Source organism: Cyrtonyx montezumae, unplaced genomic scaffold (genome assembly GCF_038088225.1).
Source record: "Cyrtonyx montezumae isolate F1298 unplaced genomic scaffold, pur_monq_1.0 scaffold_3, whole genome shotgun sequence".
NCBI lineage: Eukaryota > Metazoa > Chordata > Aves > Galliformes > Odontophoridae > Cyrtonyx > Cyrtonyx montezumae.
The window spans coordinates 72,612,625-72,630,919 of record NW_027072034.1 but is presented as its reverse complement, the minus strand read 5'-3'; the positions used below and the strand labels follow the sequence as shown (position 1 = coordinate 72,630,919).

Genomic DNA, 18,295 nt, shown 5'->3' with positions numbered 1-18,295 from the left:
CACCACCACAGCGCTGCAAAGGGGCGCTGCTGGCGGGGAGGGAGTACGGCGGATTAGAGGGCGCCTGCTTTCCTTTTAATGTGTGGGTAGTGCCGCCTCCTGCAGGTGCAGAGTTGCCGAAGGCCTTGAGGGCTCTCAAAGGCAGTTAACGGCCTCAGCAGCGGCCCTGGGACGCCGCCCTGAGCTGGAGTTCGTTGAAGCTCGAGCCTGGGGGGCAGCCTCGTGGCCCGAGCTTGGTTTTGAGATACGTAACAGGAGTGTGGAGGAGCTGAGAAGGCGTGCATTTGCTTGGAAAGGCAAGCTTAGTTATTAAAAATATTTTGAGAGCTCATGTCTTAGGGCCGCAAAAAGATTCCTGGGGATAGAATGCTTTCCCTATGAGGACAGGCTGAGAGCTGGGGCTGTTCTGCCCCAAGAAGAGAAGGCTCCAGGGAGACCTGGGAGAGACCTCTCTATCTAAAGCTGTAAGAAGGAGGAGGACAGACTCTTTAGCAGAGCCTGTGGTGATAGGACAAGCGGAAATGGTTTCAAACTAAAAGATTTAGAGCGAATATAAGGAAGAAATTTATTACAATAAGGGTGGTGAGAAGCAGGAACTGGTTTTCCAGAGAGGTGGATGCCCCATCCCTGGAGACACCCAAGGTCAGGCACCTGATGGAGCTGGAGGTGTCCCTGTTCGTTGCAGGAGAGTTGGACTGGATGACCTTTAAGGATAAAACCGTTCTATGATGCTGTCTGTTACAAAACTGAGACATCTGTATAGACTCTTGTGGGTTTTTGTTTGTTTGTTTGTTTTGATATATCTCATCGAGTACCTGATACTTGTTTCATTGAAAATTTGCATGCTGAGCCACGGTTCAAATAAGATAAAAGCTGGAAACAATCAGATGTATATCATCATGGTGAGCAGCATGAGTTGCTTCCTCCCTTAAGCCTTCTATTGATCTCTCTCAAAGTACTTGTCACTGGCCAGAATAAATTAAAAACTAAAAGGAAATTAACAGAGCAACAACCACAATTAACTGTAGAAGAAAATTTTAATCTGTTACCAGAAGGGATTGTGAAATATGATTGCCTGCAATGGAAGACTGTAAGTTTGATCTGAAGCAGGGTAACTGAAATGGCAGTGTCAGCATAAGATCTGATTAAGTTCTAGCCAGATTTTTCTTCTCCTAGGTGTGTGATGTCTGCCACATTGCTTGCTGTTCCCTTTACCTATGGGGACCACCTTGATGGGGAATCATCTTCAGGATGTGGTTGCAGTTCCTGCATAGCCTGCGTGGTGTAGCAGAACAAGAGCCAGCTCACTGCTTCTCATGCAGCCAACTTAACTGAAGGTGTCCCAGAAATCTCAATAAAAATGTAGCTCTGGCTTGGAAGATTCCTTCCAATCTTCTACCACGGAGTGAATTTACTGTAAACCTAGACACAAGGATCAAAAATACTTCTAAAGACTTCCATGTGTTTCCAAAGGACAACTTTGCCTTTTCCCCTCAGTGTAGCTTCTTTCTTTATCTTCTGTCTAGGTAACTGAGTCTGTTTAGCTTGAAAGGAGGTAACTGCTGTCTAGGCTAAAATCTTTAACTTAGCTAATTGCGTTTGTCACTGCCGGAACTGCTGGCAGATAAGGTCAGATCAGATTGCTTTTGCATCTCACTGGTGGCTGGTTTCTCTGACGGTTAAAAAAAGCGGATGCAGTTCAGTCTTCTGGAGGCTCTTATATCTTGTTCAAATCCAATTAAACAGTTTATGTTATGCTGTTTGTGAACCACTGAATGGGTTTGCTCTTAAATTTATGGGAAGAGCCAATGACATTACTAAAAACATATAAAATCTTGATGTGAATTTAACGAGAATAACTTTTTAAAGTCACTATCACTCTTGTGCAAAATCATTTATACCTCAGACTAGTTCCTGATATATTAATACTAAATGTCTCAAGTGAGACTGCAAGAAATAACTCATCTTTTAAATACAAACTTTTGCAGAATCTAGCTTTTTAGCCCCAAAGGTGAATATTTCTTTTGTATTACTGTGTGAGTGTTGCTAGAAGTGAACCTGTGCACATTTGCTTTCGTTTCTTTCACAGTGTGCTTTTCTCTCGTGCAGCTTTGTGACCCACCCTTTAACAGTCCATCCTTTTAAAAAATTCAGATAATGTGTGCATCAACTCTGAAAAGGACAAGGTTGCAGTAATAGCACTCCTAGGGCCACATGTGTGGTTGAAAAATAAAATGAATAAGCAACAAGGAGGGAAAGGTTTTTCCTACATAAGGTTAAGGAAGAGAAAAAAAAGAGGGCAGAGATCATCTTTGGAGCACAGTGTCATCAGTGTTCCTAGCCCTGGCCCTGGGAAAATCTCCCTGTGATTGAACTAGAAACTCATGTTTTAAGTATGCAGTTGCCTGCTGTTTAACTTAGCTGGCAGAAGAGGCCTTTAAAGCATTTATGCTGATTTGTAAATAATTTTTGCAGCATTGGGGCCGTTCCAGGGGATAAAAGCAAGCGTTGTGCCAATGTTTATACGTTACTTTTTCACTAACTACTTAATTCAGTGAAATTACTCAATATACCAACACCTGACTATTAGATCTCTGGCTTGGAAATCCAGCTCCAGAACTGGAGACCTGTGCTTTCCCATCCATGTATGTATTACATGTCTCAAAAAATTGCATGTCACAAAATATGGTCAGTGTACACTGAAAAACTGTCAGGAACTTTGTTGCCACTAATGCTGCTTCATTCATTCAGGATTTGTGGCAATGACCTTCTTTCCAAGTTATTCTAAAACAACATGGCAGCAATTCCATTTAATGTTGCCCAGTGATCCACTAAAGCAGTGCCTGCAACACATTTGGGGAGAAGATGGGGAAGTGAACAACACTTAATGAATTCCTAGGAATTAATGTATACATACCTAACGTTGATACTCACACCCCTCGCAAGATGGGAACTGAGCAGAAATGGAGTGGCACTCCAGACAGTCAATAGTATATTTCTATTTGGTTATGTTCAGCTTTCAGACGGAAGAATACACACGCATATGCTTTATCTGTGCATGAAAAAGAAAGCAACAACAGAACACCAGATTTTAAGTGCTCACAAACCATTTTCCCATCTGCAGGACTACCAAGATCTGTTCGCCAAACTGGGAAGAACAGAACAGTATTATTCTGATAAATCATTAATAGTACGCTTGCTGAAAGAAATCTTGCTAAGATATTTATATATTATTTTTTCCTCCTTCTAATAGTACCTCGGAAATCTAGCAGTTATTTCGTGTGTAATGAAGTGTACAAAGGAAAAAAAGAAGTCCATTTCAACAATCCAGCAAGCCAAAGTCAAGGCAAATGGCCACTGTTATACTTGTTTCACTCACAAATCTATCAAGGAAGGCAAGTGGGATGGTGAGGCATGATTTTGGCTTGGCAAATCCACGCTGACCGCTGCCACTCTTCTCCTCCTACTTCACATACCCAAAAAAATGTGTTCCAAGAGGGCTCAAGCCACGATCTTTCCAAGAAGCACGGGAATTTATCAGTTTATGGTTCCCCAGACTGTCTTTCGGCAGATAGGTGCAATATATTTGCCTTCCATCCACTGTTACACTTCTCATGCTTTCTGAGACCTTTTCAGGACAGAACAGCTTTGCAGGGATATCAGGCAGCCTTCTCATTCTCATAATCTATATTTCTGGGGTGACTGGGGGTTCCCAAGAGTTAACCATGTTGGAGGCTGAAATAAGCCTCACTGGTAAAGACTGTCAAAAACATCCTATTGTGACTGGCCCAGGGGCTCCATGTATACTTGGTATTGATTACCTCAAAAGGGGATATTTTAAGGATCCCAAAGGGTATCAATGGGCCTTTGGAATAGCTGCTGTGGACGCAGACAACGTTAAGCAGCTGTCTGCTTTGCCTGGCCTATCAGAAGATCCGTCTGTTGTGGGGTTGCTCCAAGTGGAGGAGCAACAGGTACCGATTGCTACAAAAACGGTGCACAGACGGCAGTACCGCACCAACAGGGATTCCTTGCTCCCCATTCATAATTTGATTCGTCAGCTAGAGAGCCAGGGAGTGATCAGCAAAACTCACTCACCTTTTAACAGCCCCATATGGCCGGTGCGTAAAGCCAGTGGAGAATGGAGGCTGACGGTAGATTACCGTGGCCTGAATGAAGTCACACCCCCACTGAGTGCTGCTGTGCCAGACATGCTACAACTCCAGTACGAACTGGAGTCAAAAGCAGCCAAGTGGTATGCCACCACTGACATTGCTAATGCCTTCTTCTCAATTCCTTTGGCCACAGAATGCAGGCCACAGTTTGCCTTCACCTGGAGGGGCGTTCAGTACACCTGGAACCGTTTGCCCCAGGGGTGGAAGCACAGCCCAACCATTTGCCATGGGTTGGTCCAAACTGCATTGGAACAGGGCGGTGCTCCTGAGCGCTTACAATACATTGATGATATCATTGTGTGGGGCAATACAGCAGGAGAAGTTTTTGAGAAAGGAGAGAGAATAATCCAGATCCTTCTGCGAGCTGGCTTTGCTATCAAGCGAAGCAAAGTGAAAGGGCCTGCACAGGAAATTCAGTTCCTAGGTATAAAGTGGCAAGATGGACGTCGTCACATCCCTACAGATGTGATTAACAAAATCACTGCCATGTCTCCACCCACCAGTAAGACAGAGACCCAAGCTTTTTTGGGTGTAGTGGACTTTTGGAGAATGCATGTTCCAAACTACAGTCTCATTGTGAGCCCTCTCTATCGGGTGACGCGGAAGAAGAATGATTTTGTGTGGGGCCCTGAGCAGCAGCAGGCTTTTGAGCAAATTAAGCAGGAGATAGCCCGTGCCGTGGCCCTGGGGCCAGTGCGGACGGGACAGGATGTAAAGAACATCCTCTACACTGCTGCTGGAAAGGAAGGTCCCACTTGGAGTTTGTGGCAAAGAGCTCCTGGAGAGACCCGAGGCCGACCCCTTGGATTCTGGAGTCGGGCGTACAGGGGGTCTGAGGAGCGCTACACTCCAACTGAGAAGGAGATCTTAGCCGCGTACGAGGGGGTTCGAGCTGCTTTCCGAAGTAATCGGTACTGAAACGCAGCTCCTCCTGGCACCTCGACTGCCAGTGCTGAACTGGATGTTCAAAGGAAAGGTTCCCTCTACCCATCATGCTACTGATGCCACTTGGAGTAAGTGGATTGCGCTGATTACACAGCGAGCTCGGATGGGGAACCTTAGTCATCCAGGAATCCTAGAAGTGATCACGGACTGGCCTGAAGGTAAAAAGTTTGGAACAATACCAGCAGAGGAGGTATCACGTGCCAAAGAGGCCCCGCCATATAATGAACTACCAGACAATGAAAAGAGATATGCCCTGTTCACAGATGGATCCTGTCGCATTGTGGGTAAGCACCGCAGATGGAAATCTGCTGTGTGGAGCCCCACACGACGAGTTGCTGAGGCCACTGAAGGAAAAGGAGAACCAAGTCAATTTGCAGAGGTAAAGGCTGTCCAGCTGGCCTTAGATATTGCTGAACGAGAGAGGTGGCCAGTGCTTTATCTTTACACTGACTCATGGATGGTGGCAAATGCTTTATGGGGGTGGTTACAGCAACGGGAACAAAATGGTTGGCAACGGAGGGGTAAACCTATTTGGGCTGCTGAACTGTGGAGAGACATTGCTGCCCGAATAAAGAATATGGTTGTAAAGGTGCGCCATGTAGATGCTCATGTTCCTAAGAGCCGGGCAACTGAGGAACAACAAAATAACCATCAGGTAGATCGAGCTGCCAAAGTTAAGGTGGCTCAAGCAGACTTGGACTGGCGACACAAGAGTGAATTATTTTTAGCTCGCTGGGCCCATGAGACCTCTGGCCATCAAGGAAGAGATGCAACATATAAATGGGCTAGAGACCGAGGGGTGGACTTAACTATGGATGCTATTGCACAGGTTATCCATGACTGTGATACGTGCGCCACAATTAAACAAGCCAAGAGAATGAAACCTCTTTGGGAAGAAGGGCGATGGCAAAAGTATAAATATGGGGAGGCGTGGCAGGTTGATTATATCACCTTGCCACGAACTCGCGATGGTAAGCGTTACGTGCTCACCATGGTGGAAGCAACCACTGGGTGGCTTGAAACATATGCAGTACCCCATGCTACCGCCCGAAACACCATCTTAGGGCTCGAGAAACAAGTCCTGTGGCGACATGGCACTCCAGAAAGAATTGAGTCCGATAATGGAACTCATTTCAAAAATTCTCTTGTAAATACTTGGGCCAAAGATCATGGTATTGAATGGATTTATCATATCCCCTATCACGCACCAGCTTCTGGTAAAATTGAAAGGTACAATGGGTTGTTAAAAACCACATTGAAAGCAATGGGTGGCGGAACATTTAAGCACTGGGAGAAGCATTTGGCAGAAGCCACCTGGTTGGTCAACACTCGAGGATCCATCAATCGTGATGGTCCTGCCCAATCCAGATCTCTACCTACTGTAGAGGGAGATAAGGTCCCTGTAGTACACGTAAAGAACATGTTGGGAAAAGCAGTTTGGGTCCTTCCAGCTTCTGGAAAGGGCAAACCTCTCCGTGGAACTGTTTTTGCTCAGGGACCTGGGTCCACTTGGTGGGTGATGCAGAAGAATGGGGATGTTCAGTGTGTACCACAAGGGAATTTGATGTTGGGCGAGTGCAGTCGGTAATTCCATGTATATACTTATATATGTTGTGTGTGTGTGTATATAATGCATGTTAATCACTGTTCTTCTATACATATATATCAAACATGATGTAGTGATGTGGAATAAGGGGTGGAATGTCATGGTTTTATGATTTTTGGTACTGGTATTCCACATCGTAACATCATGTAGTGCATTTAGAGTTAAAGAGTTAATGCTCCAGCTCCGTGGATCATCGATAGTTCCAGGTATACCTGTCTCAGAAGAGAAGAACAACTCCATTCCCCAGAGGACTTTGCGATGCTTTGCGTTCTTACGTGTTTACGCTCAGAGGGAAAGATAAAAACTGTCTGCGGTCACGGGACACTCTCTTTCCTTTTGGGATCGACTCAGCAGTGGGTGCTCGCTGCCGTCCGCCTTCAGCGTTAGCGTAAGGCCTTCGGTTTATCGGACACTCTCTCTTGCTCATTTTATTTGATTTATTAGCTTTAATTCCAATTATATTGTATTACATTGTGTTATTTTGCTTTCCGATATCTTATTTAGTAAATTAGCTTTCCTCCTCAGATCGCTGCCGCTGTTTTGTTCCTAGGCCCATCTCCCTTTTCCCTTTCCCCCTTCCCTGGGGCGTGGGTCCCCCGCACCAATCGTCACAGAACCGGGCCGAACCTGCCCGTAAACCGTTTGACAAACTGTCACCACACTTTTTCATAGAATATCTGCTTTTTTGCATCGAATGACTACTCGAGTTCTCAGTGGGTGGAAGAAACCAATTCTGAGCAATCCTTTGAGACCATGACACTGTATACTCTCCAGTGCATCCTGTCATACCTCCACTGCTCTCTCCATTTGTAGAGAGTTACACTGAAATTTTATCTTCCATATACAGATGAGGTGAAGGGGGTTACTAAAGAAAAAAAAATAAAGCAGCACTTGTTTAAAGCTGGAGTGGCCACTAAAGAATTTCTAATTCAATGATGTTGCTAATCACTCTTGAATTTGCACTCCATCCATTAAGAAACAGAACTACCATAGCATTTCTTTTTAGAGAGGACACAACTTCAAAACATCTTCCAGTAGATCTTCTCTAAGTCCAGTAAGTAACAGTTTCATCATTTCAACAAGAACTTGAACAATCAAAAGTTGCACGTAAGATGAAAAGACAACCAACATTTTCTCCAGACAGCAGTTTATTTCCTTAAGAAAAAGAAAGAGATAGAGATGTAAAGAAGATTTTCAGTGGCTGAAAGATGAGCTCAGGTCACGTGTATTTTCCAGCCATCGAGTGACTCCTCTTCCGCGTGTGATACCTGTTCCATAAGAAGACATCTTCAAAAGGAGTGAAGAATCACCTAATGAAATAGTTTACAAATGAAATAAATCCTTGAAGCTTGCATAAACTAATGGAATTTTCTTTTATATGCTGTGGAGTGGAATGTGTTCAGTATTTCTAACAGGAAAAGTGAGAAACAGGTTCTGCCCTCCATAACCACCAAGTCCATGTAAGATCTCATGATTTATATTTAGAACAGTTTCAGCATTTAATTCAGTGTGTGTTATCCACGCAAAAACATAAGGTGCAAACTCAGAGTTCTTACAGTTATTTGTCTTGCAAACCTTATTCTGTTCCATTTTGAAGGTTAGCCACATATTGCACAAATGAATCAAGTGCACATACTTTATATTAGAAAGATTTTAGCTCCAAGAAGAGGACTTGGAGCAAAGTTTTTTTTTTATAAATCCAGGAGTAACAAAATACTTGCAAGAAGTATGTGCAGAGTCAAATGGTACAACTCCAGAAGAGAGATGGTATTTTAAAGGTTGCCCTGCCTCAAAGCATCTAAACATGCAAGAAAGAAGTAAATATGACAAAACAATAAGGTGTTATAAAACAGCAGCATTCATGAGAAAAATCTGATTTTGTATAGACCTACTGACCACAGTTTTTGGTCCAGTAACAGTGTAGTTATTTCATCTAGAGAAATTCAATGATATCTGCACAAACCTAGCTCACGCAGAGCTGAGTTCTATGCTGCTGACAGACAGTAACTTCTGAGCCCAGAAATTTGAAAAAGCTGCAACTGGATTATGTTTAAATACTCTCTTTCCCTTTACAAATGAGGAAATCTCGAACTCACATCTAGAAGGGACAAGATCTTGAACTCGACTTGGAGAAAGGATGCATTTACCCCTTCCAGAACCCCTGGCCTTCATTTCCTGCAGAAAGAAATAAGCATTCAAAATAAGAAGTCTTCTCTAAAGTGGCATGCGTAACTATTTGTGATACCTGGGAGTAGTAGTAATAAATAACACACCACAAGAAACTGCCCAGCTAGAGATTATTTTCCTTTTCTCAGTCTACCAAGTATTCCTCAAAAAAAAAAAGCATCCAAAACAGAAGATGGCTAACCCGAAATTACCAAGTGTGTTCTGTCTAGAAGACTTGAGTTAACTTGAAATAACACAGGAAAACAATTTGAAGAACCTGACCTGAAAACGTGCAGCATCCAGTATCAGTTGCCTCAGATTGTGACTGAAGCGGAAATACAAGTCTTCAAGAGGCAGGTGAGCAGCTGTCAGTGAGACTCCATACGAACCAGCGAAAGATCTACTGATGCAATAACTTGACCAGGGAAATAAAGAAATCAAGAAAAGCTTTGTTAATAGGGTTGTAATGCTTATATACAGAAACACAGCATTCTTAGATCTTCAACTGACAAGGCCACCACAGATCACGACGCAGAGATGACAGAGGGCAAAAGGATATTGTCAAAGCAGCTAACAACCCTGAATGCTTCCAAGTTCACCAGCATATTCTATCAAATTAACACAGTCACTTCCCCATGCTGTCAAATGTAACCACTCATAAGCATTAAATCCATCACTGGAAATTTGCTTAATACTGGTTTTTTTTTTTAATAAAAAAATAATTACTATTTCTCTCAAATAATATTACTACTATTGACTGAGATCTTAAACTGCATTTCTTTCCCAACAATTTGTCCTTCCCTCAACCTAAAAAAGAGAAGCTTGCGTATCTACATTATATGTAAAACAGTATACAAATTTCTAGAGATGGACTAAAATATACTGAGAATTTCCCATCGAACTGAAGCTTAGTAAACCTCTGAAGAAAAACACTGAATTTGAACAAAGAACATTTCTTTCAGCTCTCCAATAGCGAAGGTAGTGATGACCAAGTGATGGATATTATCATAGACATCACGTTATACCAAACTGCTACAGCAGCATACTGCTTTACAGTATTAATACAAAAACTAAAGTGAAAATAGAATGAAGTCCTGGAAGTGCAAGAAATAAATAAAACTCAAGATTCAGAATCACTGTGCTCAAAGCAATCGGGACCAAAAAGCGTGTGTAACAAAATGAAATGCCATCACACTGCAGATAACTCCTGTGAAATACTCACGCCATTTTCTTACAGGATGCCAAAGCACAGTAAAGTATATCATTCTCTTCATGCCACTTGCACCTACATAAAATGAAACGGAGGTTTACTGTCTAAGTATCTACATCTTTAATCAACGCGAACAGTTGGCCTGATCAGAAGGAACAGGAGCAAACATCAAAGGTTATCTTTTGTCTCAGTGATCATCCATTTAAAATTACACAGATGACCAACATTTACTAACAGATCTAGATGACTTATGTAGAGTTGAGAACTGCACTTAACCAGCAACCTTCCAGACACTGTGGCAGAGACAAAAGGAAACCCCATTAAATTCTGATTATCTTTAAGTTTCCCACTACAACGAAAATCCCTCTTAATACAACCATCCCCGTTTCATTCTGCAAATGTTATGAAGTACTTTTTTTTCCTCCGTTCTCTTTAATGCTTTCCTCTACTGTGAAGTAGTAGTTTCTTTCAGAAGGAAAGAAACAGCAGTGATTACTCAGTGATCTAGATGTCCATAGCATAAGCAGATTTTCAGGGATAAGTGCTAGTAGACAAAAAATTCAATAGAATTAAGATCAAATTATTAATTCTTCTTTATAACAGAAGCATACTTCAGCTTTTCTCCACTGTTAACTGTATCAGTGCTAAGTATTCTGCAATGCCTCTAGGTACTATATAATAGAACACAAGGATCCAAAAGTAGTAAAAACATTACTGTTCAAGACATGTAAGGAAAAGAAGAAAAACAATCCTATGAAATACATGCATTCTAGCATTATAAAAAGAATTCCTTCAGGAAAGTGTGAGATGTAACTTGACTCTTGAGCTTGTTTTCTGCCACTAGAAAGCACATCTAGCTCATCATCACAGTTGCAGTGTGAGGTACATACTAAAATCCAGCTTCTCAAGGCTCTGAATCTCCTCACTTCTATGACTTCAAGTATCACAATATATTTTCTTTTTTTAACTGTCCTTTAAATCAAGCTCCAGACTCAGCATTAGAGACACCGGTCTTTTTTTTTTTTTTTTTTGAAAGATAGCAACGCACATCTCCTGTTTTAGCCACGCTGTGATAAGAAATCTTTTGATGAGATGGTTTCCTGAAGAATTTAGCCTAGCTGTGCACAAGCTGCACTTAAGGCACCCAGACACATCAGAACAATACCCATTTCAACAGAAAAAGAAACCAACATACCTGGTATTACTGGAAAAATCCCACAGGACAACATTTAGCTCTCTAAACACCCAAGCGTTGGATGGCTCCTTTTGGCATTCCTTCTGGTGCAGTTTTATTACCAGGTCTTCTACAGTAAGAAGCTCCAGAGATCTCCGAACACCTATAGCCCAGAGGAAATCCACATCAGCATAACATCCACTCTTTTCAGCCAGCCTTTGTTCACTCTTCATCTTCTTCTATCCCTACAGTCACGTAAACCTCAACAAATTATTCTGCCACTGATATTAATAATATCTGGCATTTTATCAAGGCAGGTCCTATACTCTCTCAGTTTACTCCACTATATCCTACCTACAGGCCATCTTTCCTCAGAAGCTGCTAGTTCCCCCATCTGTTCCCCTACACTCACCTTCTCAGTAATCTCACTGCTTCTGCACCTTTTTCTGGTTGTACTCTTCATCTGCTCATTAGCCGGTTAGCTGACTAACCATGCAGCATTTATGGGGAGGGAGAGAAGAAGCACACGCAACAGTTCTAGCTATCAGTATCAGCTTTTATGAAACTCCTGAGACCTGAACTCCTTCTGACAAATACAGCAGTCCATGATCAGATAACCCTCCTTTCTTGGAGAAACAAAAGCCAAAAACAACTGTTTTCCCACCTGCTACACTAGCCATTCGTTCAAGACACCAGCTGATTCGGAATCTGCCATCAGACTAGAAAAAGAAAATCTCAGTCACATTCAAGAACATAATAAGTACAGTATATAATTTAATACCTGCAAGACCTCAGGCTGCACTTAAAAAAAATCATTCCCAAAACAAAAGTCCATGTTTATATACAACCTCCCGGAAAATTACCTTGAAGAGGAATCAAATACCAAGGCAGTCTTCCAACCAAATCTCAGGAGAAATTCTGGGCTAATACATGGAGACAAGTTAACTGTTAACTCATACTACAGCCATCTCTACTAACTGCTGTATGTTATTTTCCCTCCATGCACAGCACTTGTATTTATATATGGAGCCCAAGATCTAGATCCTCCACTCCTTTTATGAGTTAACTAGCACTAGGCTCAAGGGGAATAAAAAAAATTATATATAGTTGGCACGATGCTTAAATTCCTCTGAACCTCAGTGTTTTATTTCACTCATCAGCAATTCAGCAAAAATAAGATGTACAGCATTCTCACGTGAAAAGTCATTAAAGTGTAAAAACATCCTCAGAGAAGCGAGATTACCCAACTATTATCCAGTACACTCAACTTAAGTACAATCTTAAAAATTCCAAACAGTGTCAGAACAGTCTGAAATGCTCATCAATAGACAGAGCCAGACACGCAGGCTGTGAATAAGTAGGCAGAAATTGTGTCGCTCATTTCTGGAAAGGTTAGCTTCTTTCTCTAACAGAGCAGGGGTTTGTATGTGTGGCTAGGTGTGGAAGGAAAAAGAACAAAAAAGGAAGCTTGCTTATTTAGGTTCCATATCATTTTTAGTTCCTGCAAAAAGCTGGAAACAAAAAAAACAGGTTTCAACTGCCAAACTTATGTAAGGTAATTTCTTTCTATAATGGAAGAAAACTTTGAGTGTGTCATCGTCCCAACCTCCCCCATCACTCATTTGCACACAGAATGCGCATTAGAGCAAAGTCTCTCCTTGATTACCCACTGGAAGAGAACTCAGGTTTTGATTTTGAGTGCCTTACTTTGACCTTGTGTAGGTTAAGACAAATTACTAATACCAAATGGTATAGTTAGTCAAAAGAGATTGTATACTTTATCTTCTGGATAATCCTTCTAAACAGACAATTGATAAGAAGAGAAACACTCAGCTGTTTCCAAAGATTGAAGCTCGCAAAAGAAACTCCACAAGGGAGGGATCTCTTGCAACAAGAGATCCTTCCCTGATGGTGGTCAGCCCTTAAATGGGGTCCGGGAGAGGTGGAGTCAGACACCACCCCTTCCAGTCATACAGGTGCACTGCCTTCACCTGTGCTCCCACAGCTGCCTCACTGCTCACCTCAGGTGATCAGTGGTTCAACAGTTCCCTTACACCCTGATCATACCTTGCAGTAAAAACGAGGACAAGCACCTCCAGCTGGCTGGGCAAACTTAAGAAGTTCACGTATGACAACTGGGTAGCAAGTACGCGAAAGACAAAATCCAGACAGAGGAATCTTATGAGTGGCATCACCTAGCAAAAGGTGAAGAGGATAAAATTTTAATTTATGAGAAATTTTGTTTCTTAAACCACCATCTGCCCTCCTCTGTAATTTGATGTATATACATCTATACTTAAAAACAATGCCTCTCTTTCCCTACAGAGAAGATGTGTAATTGAAGCTACGAAAACCTTATTTCCTGAAAAAGGCTAGCAATCTGGGCTGTGAGCAGATGCATGCACATCTACCCCTTTTGAGAGGTCATTATCTAAATACTTGACGTAGGATAACATAAGCCAAGTTTGTTCCCTGTGCACACAAGGGGAGTAATTGTACTAACGGAAAGAGACAATCTATAAACACTGCTTAAGAGTCACGAGGGAAACACAGCAGTGAAGAGCTCTGCTGTTTGAGGGTACAAGAAATAAGCAAGGTGACTGCAGCAAGCTGTCCTCTCACCCCTTGCTCTTCAAAAGATGACAGGAAGTCCCCAGAAGGGGAAGCTTCCAGGTGAGACTTACAAAACAACTGGATATAGAACAGATAAGCAGAATCCAAAACTGTAAAGCCTTGCATAGCACTCTTCTTCTCCTCCACTGATACTCACTAGCAGCCTGGCAGTGATACCGAAAACCAAGTGGTGGTACTTCTGCAGAAAAACACGAGGAATGGGAGAAAAAGAAACAACCGTCATCCATCACCACAGTGACAGATCCTTAACTCTGAAATAGGCAGCAGATTTTTATTTATACAAAGGAGCAGCTTCACCTTCCCCTGTGGCCTTGTACAACTACCACAACTATTCTTGAAAACAAATATTTTCAGTTGCATTCATTTGAAGAGTATATTGCATTGCATTTATAAGTTAAGCCCAGAACAAACATTCCTCAGCACGAAATAAAGCACAAACATCAGAAGTGCCCTTTGGATTTATTCTGCCCTCTACAAAGCTTCATGCAGACCAAGTACTTAAGTAGATGTTCAAAAGCAAGCAGAAAACAGCAATGCTCAGTTATTTAAAGTAGAAGTCTAATCGCTTGTAGCTAAAGAAATAAACCTATCTTAATATCAGAAATCTAATGAGCACAGCAGCAACTGGCACTAGAAAACTTCCCTCTCAACCCAGAGCAAGATGAACTACTTCCAGGCTACCCCCCTTCCTTGGAAATCACCTGCATCTATGAAGTGATGGAAGTCAGCCATTATGCCCTCCTTCAGGGAGTACTTGACACACCCGATTTCACAAGGGAGGAAGCGCTGATCACAGTGGGACGGCAGCTTGCCGTGACTGTAGATGTCCAGGAAATAGAAGATGTCTGCAACCACAGCTGAAAGGAAAAAAAGAGATATAATTTTGTTACTTTAATTAAAATTAGAAAATAAAGTATCTTCTATTGGTTTTGAATGACCAAACAATACTTTAACTAACAGTCACAAACGCTACATAATGCTGTTTCTGAAGTTAAAGATAGTACCCACCCTTACACTGTGCCCCTCATCAAAACAAGTAAACAAAAACCTTATTTGTTCTACTAAAATGATGTAGTAGGCTAGATTCTATGATACTCAGCACCACCTGTCCCAAGCTTAAGTTCTGGCACTACTTTACATGGATCTTGATTTCCACAAGCTGCAGTGGGAAAGGAAGACAGACCTCCTGAGTGGAGCTCTTTTCACAAAGAAAAAAAATGAATCCGGTATGGGCAACCACGCAAGACTTTCACTGAGAAATATTAAGGAGCAAGATCATAAAACGCATCTCGGACTCAGCTGAAAGATCAGTTATGCCAGCTCAAGTCACCATCATCAACCTGATCAAGTTTACATTATAGCAACAGCTGAGCATAGATTCTGGCAGTGAGAAAGCTAACAGATATTACACTTTTTCAACAGAGCTACTATTTTCTGAGCCTGCATAACTATGACATGTTCAAGAGACTAGTTAGGTAAAAGGCTTGAGCAGAAACTTGACCAAACAGCACAGATACAGCTTCTATTAACTGGCTGTTTAACTTCTATTGCAAGTGTCACCATCTATCATTTTCCACAATAAAACATGCTTGTTACTTAATTCTAATCCAAACATCCATTTGAAGACAAGGTACAGATGGTAAAAAGCTTGCTTTTCAAGACACGTGGAAACTAGCCAGGATGTCCCACAGGTACTGACCAAGTACTTACCCATTTATATCATTTATATTATATAGGTGTTAGATTAGTTTGAGCTTCTTGCCCTTGGATCTCAGTACGAACATTCTATTATCCCAAACTTGGATTAGGCCTTGTAAATCACAAATGTCAGAGCAAAAAGCCCTGAGGGAACTGTAAGTAATGTATTAGTAACAATACACCCATTAAGCTAAAAGAAAAACAGGTAGTGGAATTATTTCAAGGGATGCAGAGGAGCATTTGCACCAACTACACGAGGAAAGGTCTTCGTGGGCCTACACCATCACTAAGAACAAGCACACATCTGACAAAGGCAACTACTGCCAAAATGAAAACTATCTTCGTACGGGTACAACACAGAATATCTTTAGAAGGCAAGCTTTTATCTAACAGCACCGGCTACTGTAAGATCACTGTACCCTGATCACTCATCCATGATATAGCAGAGGCATCAAGAAGAGATGTCACTCTGTACGTCTCTGTAGTCACGTGAGCAGGTACTGGATTCTTAGGGCCCTAGAAAAGATGAGAAAACTCCATCAACTAACTCTAATGAAATTCATCACCTCTTACCAAAGAAAGACAGGATGTCCACTGCTCATTATGGCTAAGTGGAACAAATTCTTAGTGTGTATACAAGTGCCTGAAGACTTGAAGGCTAAGGCAAGAATACTAACAGAGAACGGTTATCTTAGTACCTCAATCAACACACAGTTGGAAGGAATTTCAGCTAAGCTTCTGAAGTGTAATAGAAGTATTAAAAAAAATTGTTTTGTTCAACTTAATGATGCATAGAAGGAAGTTTTCAGACTGAAATCTTCAACAATTCCCACAACTTTGATAAAGAAACCTCAAAACGCTCATTTGCCTTTGATTAGGATAGGTATTCATCTGAGCTGATAAATCCCTGAGTAACTAGACTTTTCTGTGGCTATGAGACCAAGAGGGAGTTGCAGTTCTATTAATAAAGTCCTGCACATCCATACACGAACAGTGAGCTCTTAGGGCAGCAAAAAGATTTGGGCAGATGCCCAGAAACCTCAGAGGCTTACACGATGCAATCTAGGCATAAAGTGTGAGTAACATCCACATTCACATTCCAGATAATTGTCTCTGCCTGACAAGGGCTGATAATTATCAGTTTACAGTACTCAGAATGAGCAATTAGCCCCATTGATGCAAACACCACTTGCTCCTTCCTGCACCTTTACCTCCTTGGCTGCAGCTTGCAAGGATTTCTTTTCCTTCCACTTCAGAGCCTTCTCTGCATAGACCATCTTCTCCTCCTTTGTCAGCAGCTTGAAGCAAAGAGAACCATCAATGCCTCTGTACCTCTCCCTTCAGCAACCCCACAAATCAACGTTTCCTTGCTTCCAAACGGAGTCTGTCAATTCTCACATAACTCCCTCACAAAGCCGTTTGGCTTCAACGCAGGGCACCCCACGAGCACACGCTCCCTCAGCACCCAAAGGCGCTGCCATCCCACAGAGGTCTTCCCCTGAGGCCGCCCTCCATTCTCCCCAAGCCCTCTCCCCTGAACAACAGCCCTCTCCCCTGAACAACAGCCCTCTCCCCTGAACAACAGCCCTCTCCCCTGAACAACAGCCCTCTCCCCTGAACAACAGCCCTCTCCCCTGAACAACAGCCCTCTCCCCTGAACAACAGCCCTCTCCCCTGAACAACAGCCCTCTCCCCTGAACAACAGCCCTCTCCCCTGAACAACAGCCCTCTCCCCTGAACAACAGCCCTCTCCCCTGAACAACAGCCCTCTCCCCTGAACAACAGCCCTCTCCCCTGAACAACAGCCCTCTCCCCTCACCGCCCACTCCTGGCTGAGGTGAGGAATGCCATCGCTCACTCGGCTCACGGGCAGGCCGCGCTGCCGCAGCAGGGGCAGATGCTCACGCACGAAGAAATAGTAAGGGCTGCGAGAGCGCTGCGAGCGAGACATGGCGGCCACACGCCTCGTCCTCCACAGCCACACCACCACAGCGCTGCAAAGGGGCGCTGCTGGCGGGGAGGGAGTACGGCGGATTAGAGGGCGCCTGCTTTCCTTTTAATGTGTGGGTAGTGCCGCCTCCTGCAGGTGCAGAGTTGCCGAAGGCCTTGAGGGCTCTCAAAGGCAGTTAACGGCCTCAGCAGCGGCCCTGGGACGCCGCCCTGAGCTGGAGTTCGTTGAAGCTCGAGCCTGGGGGGCAGCCTCGTGGCCCGAGCTTGGTTTTGAGATACGTAACAGGAGTGTGGAGGAGCTGAGAAGGCGTGCATTTGCTTGGAAAGGCAAGCTTAGTTATTAAAAATATTTTGAGAGCTCATGTCTTAGGGCCGCAAAAAGATTCCTGGGGATAGAATGCTTTCCCTATGAGGACAGGCTGAGAGCTGGGGCTGTTCTGCCCCAAGAAGAGAAGGCTCCAGGGAGACCTGGGAGAGACCTCTCTATCTAAAGCTGTAAGAAGGAGGAGGACAGACTCTTTAGCAGAGCCTGTGGTGATAGGACAAGCGGAAATGGTTTCAAACTAAAAGATTTAGAGCGAATATAAGGAAGAAATTTATTACAATAAGGGTGGTGAGAAGCAGGAACTGGTTTTCCAGAGAGGTGGATGCCCCATCCCTGGAGACACCCAAGGTCAGGCACCTGATGGAGCTGGAGGTGTCCCTGTTCGTTGCAGGAGAGTTGGACTGGATGACCT

The 18,295-nt window shown here is 43.0% G+C and overlaps 1 protein-coding gene across 1 annotated transcript; it reads right to left on the bottom strand.

Annotated features, from left to right (window-relative positions):
- Nucleotides 1-7,920: 7,920 nt before the first annotated feature.
- Nucleotides 7,921-17,559, bottom strand: LOC136053348 (protein maelstrom homolog). The gene is made up of 12 exons (XM_065744114.1): nucleotides 17,428-17,559; nucleotides 16,820-16,906; nucleotides 16,028-16,124; nucleotides 14,612-14,767; nucleotides 14,047-14,088; nucleotides 13,344-13,471; nucleotides 11,941-11,995; nucleotides 11,298-11,439; nucleotides 10,115-10,177; nucleotides 9,175-9,307; nucleotides 8,823-8,901; nucleotides 7,921-8,036 (listed from the first exon to the last, which is right to left on the bottom strand). The coding sequence occupies exons 1-12, from the start codon at nucleotides 17,557-17,559 to the stop codon at nucleotides 7,921-7,923; spliced, it is 1,230 nt and encodes a 409-aa protein (XP_065600186.1).
- Between the last annotated feature and the right edge of the window lie 736 nt (nucleotides 17,560-18,295).